Consider the following 11,988-nt stretch of genomic DNA (forward strand, 5'->3'; position numbering starts at 1 on the left):
AAAGCTCGCCGCAAATTGGAAAGGGCCATACAAAATCAAAGAAGTGTTAGGGAAAGGTTACTATAAAGTAACCGACCTGGATGGCACTGAGTTACCCAGGTCGTGGCATGCTTGTAATATGAAAAGGTACTACAGTTAAAAGCGAACTCTACTCCCTGATGTACTCTTTTCCCAGCTTCGTGATTTTTTCCCAAAGAAGGGTTTTTTCTGGAGAGGGGTTTTTAACGAGGCATCATAGTAGAGGCTAAGGGAAAATATACTGTCAAGACCCTTAGTAGCACAAAGGTACCTTCCCGATAATAAAAATCTTTTTCATTACTATATTTCTCTTAAATATCCTTCTCTATATTTATAAGTCTTTCTACGAAACGCACCGACTTAAGCTCGACAAAGCGTGAAAATCCCATGAACCGACCTAACATGGTCGTCAGGATGAAACGACGAGGTACAAGTCGGTGTAAAGAGGTTATACGAGTTGATCGCATTAAACTCGGGAATTATCCGACTCTTAAGTCGAAAGGAGCCCGAGTAACGCAAACTCGACAGAACTCTGAGTAAAAGGAAACCGAGTTCCGAGTAGATGAAAAGCGCATCACAAAAATAACCTAAGTCATAAAAGCAAAATCGAGTATAAAGGATAACAAAAGGGATATGACAACCTGAAAAGTTTAAAGCTTGCATACAAGCCTTTCCACGAAAGAGGCTCGAAAAAATAATGCAAGCTAACAGAAGGTTTTTCGAAAAGATCAAACATATTTCAAAAAAGAAAAGCATGTGCACGCGTAAAGTAACGTAAACCCTTATCCAAAAAGGGCACCTACCTCGATTAGAAAACCCTTATCCAAAAAGGGCATTTATTTTGTTTAAAACCCTTATCCAAAAAAGGGCAACAAACAGAATATTTTGTTTACGGCCTCAAAAGGCCAAGAAGCAAATTGTTCAACACCACCAGAAAATAAATAGAAGTTTAAAAAAGGGGGGACCCACAGGCCGGGCCCCCATATAGCCATAAAATTAAAGAAGTTATTTTTTGGAATCACCACCACCATGAGGAACATCACCAGGGCTGGAAGGAGGAGCCAAAGAAGAAGTCGGAGCAGGAGCTGAAGAACTCGGTGCATCTTTAGAATGAGGAGGAGACTCTATAATCCTCTGCCCCCGAGTCTTTAGGTCTGATTCGGAAACGACCTCGGGAACAGGAGGATCAACAATGGCGCCATCAATAACTACTTTGTCAGGATGTAGTGGAGAAAGGTCCAAGTCGGGAGCAATAACTCTGACTTGTTCCAAGAAAATTCTCCAAGACTCCTCGGCACCATCGGCGATAGAGTCCTCCAACTCGGCGTAGGCGTTCCGAGAATTCAGCAAATCCTTCCTCACGGCCACAATATCTTGAAATAAGCTGTGGTAGCTGTCTTGCGCCGTCTTCCTCAGATTAGCCTCCAAGGTACATTGGGCCCGTAGCTTACCCTCCTCCTCCTTCAGGTGATCCCTCTCCTTCCTCAACCTATCCCTCTCCTCTTTCAGCTCCTTTTCATGTTTTTCAAAAATACGAAGTCTCCCCTCAAACTCCTCAACCCTCGAGGTTGCACCCAAGGAGCTAAGGGGAGCTTTCTCAAAAATGTCCAAAAGCTTGCCGCAAACACCCGCCGTCCTAAAACTCTCCTCGGCCATGGTGGTAAGGTGGTTCCGAACAGAAACATCATCCATATGTATAAAAGGATAGATGTTCTTTCGGACGAATGCCATAGCATCCGCCTTAACCCCACCATCGAAGGAAGAAGAGCCAGACTCTGAAGTCTTGCGCTTCTTCTTCTCGGGTTCGGAGAGAATTTGGGCAGAGGGGGGTGGTCGGGGCAAGCTCGAGGAAGAGAGAACAATAGGTTGAGTAGGAGTGCCAGTGTTCTTAGGAGGAGGAGGTGGAGGGGGAGGAGAGATGACTACCCCGGACCTAGCCCGGGACTTCGCCTTAGCCTCCCGGACCCTTTGGTAGGCCTCCTGAGCATTCTTTTTTGCCATATCTACAAAAGAAAACAAATAACAACCGAGTTACAAGTTGGTAAAATGTAAGTCAACAACTCGTCGGCAAAATGTAAGTCGGCGGAAACAACTCGGAAATAAAGAATGCATGCACTACCTATTTGAGATTGAACGAAGGTCGGTGTACCCTGAAGAATTTTCCTGGTATCCAAGTATGGGGACTTCCCCCACGCTTCTCAGAAAAACCCTACAATGGCCGCCTCCACCTCGTCTAGGTCATCTAGACCAATCTTTTCGCAAGGGGTGGCTGGCAGCCAGTAAAGGGGAAAGCGAGGGGAGGAATGCTCATCCAGAAAAAAGGGGTGGTGACCCTCTACGGCTTGAACCTTCAAGAAGAAATTTTTGAAGTCGTGGAAAGATTCGTCAAAAAGGGTGAAAATCCTCCGACCTTGAATGGCTCGGAAGGATACCCATTGTTGTTTATTGTTTAGCCCACTAAAGGGCTTAGTCATATGGAAAAGATAAAAGAAGATTCTCAAGGAAGTCGGGAAGTCCAGAGCGTGGCTTATAAACTGATAAATCTTCAAAAAACCCCAGGAATTGGGGTGGAGTTGAGTAGGGGCAACCTTACAGTGGTGCAGAACGGATATCTCAAAATCCGAGAAAGGAAGAAAAACACCCAAACGGGTGATCATGCATTCATACATAAAGAAAAAGTGAGGGGTCGCCTCATCAACTCTCCCAAAGCAGACCCGGTCTTCAGGACCCGGGATTATCAATTCATATTTGGGCTCGTCCTCGTCCGAAGTACAGAGCCTATGGTGAGTACGAAGGTGGGTGATAAACTCAGCGTCAACCAACGGTTCCTCCCCAAGGACCGTATCGTCAACCCACTGAGAAAGAATGTCTACAGAGGCCATTTTTTATAAAGAAGAAAGTGGCAGAAAACCTACAAAAAGGAAAAAGAAAAAGAAAATCAAAAATTACGGCCACTAAAGAAGAGAGATTCGAAACTAGAATCTACAGGTCAACCTATCTACTCGCGAAACATGCAAACATAAAGCATGGCATGAATAAAACAAAACTAACCTTTATCCGAAAATGGAGGTTGGAGAAGAACGGAAGTCTTCGAACACAAGGATACAGTACGAGCAAGATAAGGAGAAAGTTTGAAAGATTGCAGAAACGGAAAATGGAAAGAGAGGGAAAGTATTTATAAAAAAAGGCTAAGGGGCATAATGGTAAAAATGAGGCAGTCATTAATGAGACTGCACCGTTACCAAAGCCCTCAAATCCCTAAATAATCCCTCAACGGACACGACGCTTGAATTGACGTAACTGTCAGAAACCAAAAGTTGCGAAAATCACGTCGGTTTCCAAGATCCGTGTTCTTTCAAACAAGTCGACTACGAACCCGAGTTAAATACTTGAACCCAAACTTTAAAAGATTTGGGCTCAAGTAGGGGCACTGTTCATACCCTGGCCCAATGTTAAGGGCCCAGGACCAATCGAAAGGCCTGATCCACTAGGTTAAGCCTATCGAAGCACCCACCTCCATCCAAGAGGTCGGTGTTAACCCCGACTTGGTATGAAGAAGTCGGTTGCGAGATTAGCTAGCAGATAAATACTCATTCAAATGAGTAACCGCCCCTGAAATCTCTCCAACCACTTCATAAAGCCATATCTTAACCTCCCTAAGATAATGGGACGGTTATTATCCTAAAGATACGGCACTACTCCAACGGTGGTTATTGGCTCACCACTATAAGTACACTGACACGCCTCAGGTATTCCTAAGTCCAATACTCTCTAAGACCTGCTCACACCCTTGCTAACTTAGGCATCGGAGTGTCTTTGCAGGTACCACCCCCCATTCACACGCGAGCACAAGTCGGACGGAGCCTCCCGAGTTGCGGACCCACACGGAGTCCTCCTCCATCATACACTTGGGCCGCCGAACGCCATCCATTGGACTAATCTCCGGTTACCCACCGTAACAGTAACCTCAACTAACTAATGATTTTTTTGAATAATATAAATAATAAATCTTAAAATTGGTCTAATTTAAATAAAATACAATATACTCTAAATTATTTATCTAAATCTTAATAATAGAATAATTATATGTACACTTAATAAATTGAACATTCGATATATCTATTGTTTACATTGTTTAATATTTTTAATATCTACTTATACTTTTCTAAATTAAAATTAGTTGCTAAGCGTAGCGACTTTATTATTAAAGTAATGTTCTTTGGTCAACAAGCTCCCTCATAGTGTCTGAATTTTGGCTTGAAAGAAGAACGATATATTCCCCTTAGAGGCAAGCATCTCAGGACTCATTATTAAATTGCTAATTAAATCCACGAATGAGGGGCATAGTAGTCAACACAGTTTGTTTCAAGAATTGAGAATCTTTCCTGGTTTATACCAAAAGCAAAGTTTTGACATCCAATATTAAACTGATGAAATTAGAATATCGAAATTTAAAGGCTAACTAAATTGAATAATATGTAATAAAATGATATATTTTTTTTATAAAATATATCTTTAAAAAAATTAAGTTTTTGAACCGGCTTTTCGATTAGGAAAAAATATCAATTCAAAAGATTAATTATTGGTTAGTTTAGTTGATCCAGTTCAGTCGAGTTCTCAAAATGATTTTGAAATGAATTTTTGTATTTAGAATTAATATATAAAATAAGAATTGATTTGATTTAAAAAATAATATATAATTTAATTTTATATTTTTATCTTTTATTGCAACCAGAGTTATATTAATATCTAAAGGCTAAAAATAACATTTTATATTTCAAGACATCAAATTATTTTAAGAATGGAGATATTTGAGTTTAGTTATAATGTAAATACACGAGATTTACAAATAAATTTAATTCTTTTTTTTTTATCTGTTTCAAACAAAGAATTTGATTTTCAAATTAAATCAATTCTAATTTTATGGGATTCGAAACACACCCTAAAAAAATCCAAAAAATAAAAATAAAAAAAAGAAAGTATTCGAAACATTTAAAAAATTGGTAACAAGTGACAAATTAAATCGTCAAAAATAGAAAAGCTGAGATAAAATACACAAATTTTATGTGACAAAACGTTTCACCAATTAGATTCGTCCAGTAATAATACTTTCGGGTATTTTATTTTTAACTTTGCCCTTTATTTATACTAACTATATAATCTAAACTACTGACTAGCATTCCTCATATTATCATTCCCACGTACACCAATATGGCAGATTGGTTTCTTCTTATGTTCCAGTTCTTGCTTCTTAGCCCAGCTTTAACATCCTCTTCTCCATTAGTTCAAGATCCTGAATCCGTTGTGCAGGAACTACACAAGTATGTTACGCAGTAACTATATTCTTTATATTCAACCATTTCACCACATAAACTTATATACCATTCACTTAATTACAATAATAATGGGTTGTTAATTAGTGTGAAACATGAAGCAACATAATTTGTTAATATAATGTTAACAATCCCGCTACCCGCTACGTTACCAACATCATTTCTGCCAACATCTGCCAACCCTTATTTATAATTGTGTTTAATGGAAGTGTTTTTGTGGATGTGTCTAATAAAAATGTCTTTTTTATAACTGTGTTTTAATAGAAGTATCTTTATAAATATATTTTTGGATGTGTCTCTTTATATATGTGTTTAAAATATAATAACTAATCATTGTTGGCAATAAGTTGACAGATAATATATTGGTACCCTATACTTTTCCTAATGTTAATAACAATAGCACATTTGTATTCTTTAATTAATTAATTTTCTCTTTGTAGGATCACCAATAATTCCAAGAGAAATTTGGCATACTTTTCTTGCGGCACAGGTAACCCAATCGACGATTGTTGGAGGTGTGACCCCAATTGGGAAAGAAACCGGAAGCGCCTCACCGACTGCGCCATTGGCTTCGGGAGGCGCGCAATTGGAGGTAGGGATGGAAAATATTACGTGGTCACTAATCCTAGTGACCACGCAATGGACCCCAAGCCGGGTACTCTAAGACATGCTGTGATCCAAGAACAGCCCTTATGGATAATCTTCAAGCATGACATGTTTATAAAACTAAAAATGGACCTACTTGTAAATTCTCACAAAACAATTGATGGCAGAGGAGCAAATATTCACATTGGTAGAGGACCCTGCATTGAAATAAGGAATAAGTCGAACATCATAATTCATGGCATACATATCCATGATTGTGTGAGAGGTGGTAGTGGCTATGTTAGGGACTCAAATAGTCATTTCTTTTGGAGATCAAGATCTGATGGAGATGGGGTTTTGATATATGGGAGTAGTTTTGTTTGGGTGGACCATTGCTCATTTTCAAATTGCTATGATGGGCTTATTGATGTTGTTCATGGGTCAACGGGTGTTACAATTTCAAATAATTATATGACACACCATAATAAAGTTATGCTTTTAGGACATAGTGATTCCAATGAAGAAGAGGACAAGAATATGCAAGTAACTGTGGCATTCAACCATTTTGGAGAAGGGCTTGGAGGAAGAATGCCAAGGTAATTAATTTAAGTTTGAGTTACGTTGTTACTATATGCCTGGATTATTTACCATGAACTCTACAAAGTGTATGATCTTATCCGTTAATATAAAATTACAGATATGTAGATATTATAAAAAGAATAGGACAAGATGATGCTATGTAGAGCATTCATGATGAACTTGAGCCCATAATAATAACACAACTCTTTAATTTTGTCACACCAAAAGTGTTTTATTTTAACAGGTTAGTCTTTATATTTTTTTAAATTTATAACTAAATTTTAAATTTAAAAAGTTTTTAATTAAGTCTCTACATCACTTTTCAATTAATAATTAAATTTTTTAATAATAAATATTATAAAAATATTTTTATTCATCTTATTACACTATTAAAGAATATATTTTTATATATTCTATTAAATTAAATATTTTTTGAACAATAAAAATATAATTATAAATTTAAAATTGATGTAAAACTCAATTAAAAACTTTAAAAAATAAAAATTTAATTATAAATTTAATAAAATTATAAAAATTAACAGAATAATTTAACCTTTTAAATACTGCCACCAGTTTTTTTATTACCTTTTTTCAATTTAATTATAAAACTATATATCATATCGTTTTAACTTTAGTAATTTCAACTTTCAAGATTTTTAGAAAGAAAAAAAATTATAGTGGATATAAACTTTGTGTTATCGTCATACAGTGTTAGCGGCAAAAATTTTCTTAACTCAGTTCACGCAAGATATTTTTAGGGTAAATCACACAAATAAATTAAACGAAGATAAATATTATACTAATGTCCTAAACCAAAATGAATTATATATATGTTTTAAAATAATTTTATGTAAATAGAATTAACTAAATTCAATTTATGTTTTTTTAATATAAATCGAATTAATTAGATTTAATTTATTATATATGCTATATGAATAATAAATTAAATTTAATTGATTCGATTTATTACTTTTGCAGTATATATATATATATATATATATAAATTAAATTTAGCTGATTCGATTTAATATTAATACAAATTAGTAACTTTAAAACATAAATATCAATAAAAAAAATTTTCATTTAGATTCAAATAAAATATCAAAAAATTAAAAAAAATAAGTAGTAAATATCAATAATCTGTATCAATACTAAATCGAATCAACTAAATTTAATTTACATATATATTGTAGAAGTAGTAAATCGAACTGTTCTATGTGAATCGAATCCAGTATAAATATAAATCGAATTAGACATAAAATTAAATATGAATTCAGACATATATGTAACCATTTTAATTTTTATTTAAAATAATTGCGTAATATTGAAATGCATTTATTTTATCTGTATGTTTTACCCTATTTTAAAAATACATGTAACAATATTATAACAATGCGACAGTTTTATTATTAATAATTTAAAAAAAAAAACAAAAAAAAAAGTCGTTGAACCCGGCTAATTTTTTTTTTAAATGAAAAAAATTATGTGTAATTTAATGTAATGATTAATTGATGTATTTTCTTTTCTGATATAGATTTTTTTAAAATTTTAAATAACAAACTGAACTTTTAGATTTGAGAAATAATAAAATTTGTAAAGAAATCTGATAGTCAAATTTTATAGTGCATAAATTGGAGGGTCCGGTTTGTATTAAAAAAAATTTATCGTAAAACAAATTTAAAGTCCGATTTGTACATCTAAAAAGAATTTAATATTAATAGAAAAATCTAAAAATTTTAGATTTGTATATTTAAAATAGAAAAATAAATTTGATCTTTAAATTTATGATCTTTATATAAAAAAAATACAATAAATTTTAACATTAATGAAAAACACCACTAACACCACCAAAATTAAAAAGCAGTTCAACCCCAAACATATGATATATACTTTGCATTGCAAAAAAGTCAAAAGAACTTGATGTTTACCTTGAGGCACAAATTTGCAGGTGCAGGTTTGGGTACTTTCATGTGGTGAATAATTATTATACCCATTGGCAACAGTATGCAATAGGAGGAAGTTCCTCCCCAACTATTTTTAGCCAAGGGAACAGATTTGTTGCTCCTCATGATGTTGATCACAAAGAGGTTAGAGGCCATAAACATTGAAGCTGATATCATTGTTTTAGACATAAAAGAATAAATAGTTATTTCATTATGAAAAATTTAAGCGTTGACTAAACTAACTATGCATAATTTAAATAAACGATGTGGCCATGAATAATTATATCAATTTGATACTTTTAATCAAATGTTAGTATGTGAGATACACCGTTAGTTTTCGATCCTACCTGGCTAGTACTCTCCATGTGGCAATAATTATTTTTTTAGTAAAATATATTTTGTCCCTAAAATTTATTAAAAATTTTTAAAATATTTATAAGTTTTATTTTGTTTTAATCTTATCCTAAAAGTTTTTTTATTTACATTAAATATACTTCTAATAACTAAATTTTCAAAAATATTAAGATTCATCTAATAATAATACATGATAATTATGTCTGTTTTGCTTATGTTAAAAGTTGTTCTTATAAATTATTGTTAAATTGATCATAAGTTTTTTAAAAAATAAGTCACTAAGAATATATATTTAATAATGCAAATAAAAAACTGTTAAAACAAAATTAAATTTAAAGGTATTTTTAAAATTTTTAATAAATTTTAAAAATAAAAAATATACTTCAAAAAAAATTAAAATATTAATAAGTGATTCAATTCTAAAAAGTAAGCACTTGCATAAATTTAGATGCTTGAATATTATGGTCTGATTCATTGTATGTGCTGGCTCATTGCTATTTTGAGACTACGGAGTTAAGGTTTGTGTTGTCACTCTTTGCAATTCTTTTGATAGTTCTTAAACTAATTTTTTTCTTTTTTTTTTTCTTTTTTTTTTGCGTTGTCACTATGTTTTTTTTTTTTCGTCTTGTCAACGTTTTTTACATTGAGACTATTTTATTTTTTCTATTTGTGTTGTCACTGTTTGGGAGATTAAAAGCTAACAATTTTGTCATTGCTGCGTTGAGACTATACAGTTAGGCTTATTAGGATTAGATGAGATTGTACCAATTAAAAGCTAAGAATTTTGTTATTTATGTGTAAATGGCAACTACTCATAATATACTTTGCATTCATCACAAAAGAAAGTTTAATAGATCAAATAATGGAAAGGTTGAGTATGTTGGAGATGAGATTAAAGAAGTTAGAAGGGTCAACTTTGATACACTTAACAATTTCTTCATCAAGAGTCTTCATAGGGATATTGGATACACTCTTATCCGTGAGTGCTATGGTCACATATGAGAGTTTACAGCCTTTCAACTAATACAAAACAAAAACTCAAGACAACTATAAAATCACCAGTTGGTCTAAAGATGGCAAAGATTCTTCAAGCACAATTTGTATAAGCATCCCCGGTTCATGGACAAGAGCCTTAACTCTTTAACATGTATCATGAAATTCACATGCAGCGCCAAGAGAATATTTTCAGAATTTAAAATATATCCCAACTCTCATACAATTTTTTTGCGGCAGAAATTCGCCGCCATCAGATTAAAATGAACCAAATCATCCTGTGCGTTCACAAAAACGCCATGTACCTAAGGATGCTTCAACTTCCATCCTTTGTTGTTGAGCCACTCCCATTCTTTCAGGGAAATAAAATCTCCTTCTAAGCCTCATCCACTAAGGTTATCTTATTTTAAATAATCTTTTGATTTTTAACTTTTCAAGTTATTCAAATGATTGCCATTTTCTTTTACCACATTTGACATTTTCATGGTCATACCAAAATTCAAAGAACTCTCACTCCCCTCGGATTCACCCACTTAAAAAGTTTTAGACCACTAGATAGAAACATAATCACAATGTAAAAACAAATGATTCGCCACACAACATAAGGTTATTTGATTTCCAGCCAAAATATTTATACTGACAAATCTCTTCATATAGTGTTCAACTTGTCTAGAACCACCAAGTCATGCGTCTTCCCAAAAATTGTATTAAAGAAATTATCTTTTTGAATATTTTTTATGCATTTCTTTAATACAAATTTTTTATGATATAAAAGATAATTTTTTTTTATCTTTTCTCCATTCTTATTAATCACTTTTAATACCAAAGGTACAAGATATGATGTGTCTATAAAAGTAGTGTATATAATAACATTACTCGTTTGCATATAAGCCAAAGTTTAATGATAAATTGTGCTAGTTTTGGAAACAAAAATCACCATCATGAATATTCAAATGATAGATTGAAACATTTTTTAAAAGGATTTTGTTCACATGGTAAAATTTAGGGACTAGAGTGCAATTAACGCATTGATAAAAGAACTGAATGTGCATATATGAATGATTTCAGGTTACGAAACACTTTGGTTCATCAAAAGATGAGTGGAAGAGATGGAATTGGAGATCTGAAGGGGATTTAATGTTGAATGGTGCCTTCTTCACAGAATCTGGAGATGGAGCACCTTTCTTGTATGAGAAGGCATCAAGCATGGAAGGAAGACCAGCCATGTTAGTGACTTTAATGACAGCAGGAGCTGGAGCACTTGCTTGCAAAAATGGACAACTCTGCTAGATTGCTATGTTATTGCTTTTTTGGGAACCTACGAACTGTTGTGAAATTAAGAACAGTAACCGTAAAATGAATACTAACAAACATCTAAAATAGTTAATTTTGGGCACTTAGGTACTTCAACTACCTCCAATTAGAGTATTTGACTATGTGTAGTGCGGTTTGATTTGGTTTTGAAAAAAAAAAAAAAAAAAAAAAAAAAAAACTTATTTGATCCCATTGAAAAAATTTAATAAAATGCTATACAATTAATTTTTTTTAAACTAACTTCAATTAAATCAAATTTATGTACGTGTGTTTCTTTAACATCTTTGTAGGTTCTCTCTCTTCCTCTCCTACCTTCATTATCATCATCATTATCGCCGTCATCATCTTCTCCTCCTTTTTTTTTTCTTCTTTTTTTTTAGTTTGATTTTTTTTCTTTATTCTTTTTCTTTTTCCTCATCTTTCATTATTACCATCACCACCGTCTTCTTTTTCTTCCTTTTCTTAATTCAATATTACGCAATTAGTTTAACGATAACAAAAGTACATCATTTAGTTGTAAATGATACATGAATTTTTTTTTAAATGAAACAAAAAATCTAAAAATACTACAAATCTAGAATCTTGACTCACTCAACCAACAAAATACATTGAAATATGTTTTATATTTAAAAGGCACATCAAATTATTACAAATGACACGAGAATAGCTAGATCTCTCATATATTAGTTCAATATTACACAATCAATTCACTTATATCTAAAAGTAAAAAACACATCATTTTATTAGGAATGACACATGAATTTTTTGATAAATAACATAAGAAGTCTTTAAAAGAATCACAAGTTCAAAATCTTAACCAACAAAATACATTCAAATGTATTTTGGAACAGAAAAATAAATCAATTTAT

At 32.8% G+C, this 11,988-nt stretch overlaps 1 protein-coding gene across 1 annotated transcript; it reads left to right on the forward strand.

Moving 5' to 3' along the window:
• The first annotated feature begins 5,146 nt into the window (after positions 1-5,146).
• On the forward strand, positions 5,147-11,095 carry LOC130956438 (probable pectate lyase 5). The gene is made up of 4 exons (XM_057883483.1): positions 5,147-5,339; positions 5,792-6,532; positions 8,464-8,602; positions 10,874-11,095. The coding sequence occupies exons 1-4, from the start codon at positions 5,230-5,232 to the stop codon at positions 11,093-11,095; spliced, it is 1,212 nt and encodes a 403-aa protein (XP_057739466.1). The 5' UTR covers positions 5,147-5,229.
• The last annotated feature ends 893 nt before the right edge of the window (positions 11,096-11,988 follow it).

This window comes from Arachis stenosperma, chromosome 10 (genome assembly GCF_014773155.1).
Source record: "Arachis stenosperma cultivar V10309 chromosome 10, arast.V10309.gnm1.PFL2, whole genome shotgun sequence".
Lineage (NCBI taxonomy): Eukaryota > Viridiplantae > Streptophyta > Magnoliopsida > Fabales > Fabaceae > Arachis > Arachis stenosperma.

Coding starts and splice junctions, on each gene's coding strand:
- LOC130956438 (XM_057883483.1), top strand. CDS start 5,230: ATGGCAGATTGGTTTCTTCTTATGTTCCAGTTCTTGCTTCTTAGCCCA. Junction 6,533..8,463: donor CTTGGAGGAAGAATGCCAAG/GTAATTAATTTA, acceptor ACAAATTTGCAG/GTGCAGGTTTGGGTACTTTC. Junction 8,603..10,873: donor ATGATGTTGATCACAAAGAG/GTTAGAGGCCAT, acceptor GAATGATTTCAG/GTTACGAAACACTTTGGTTC.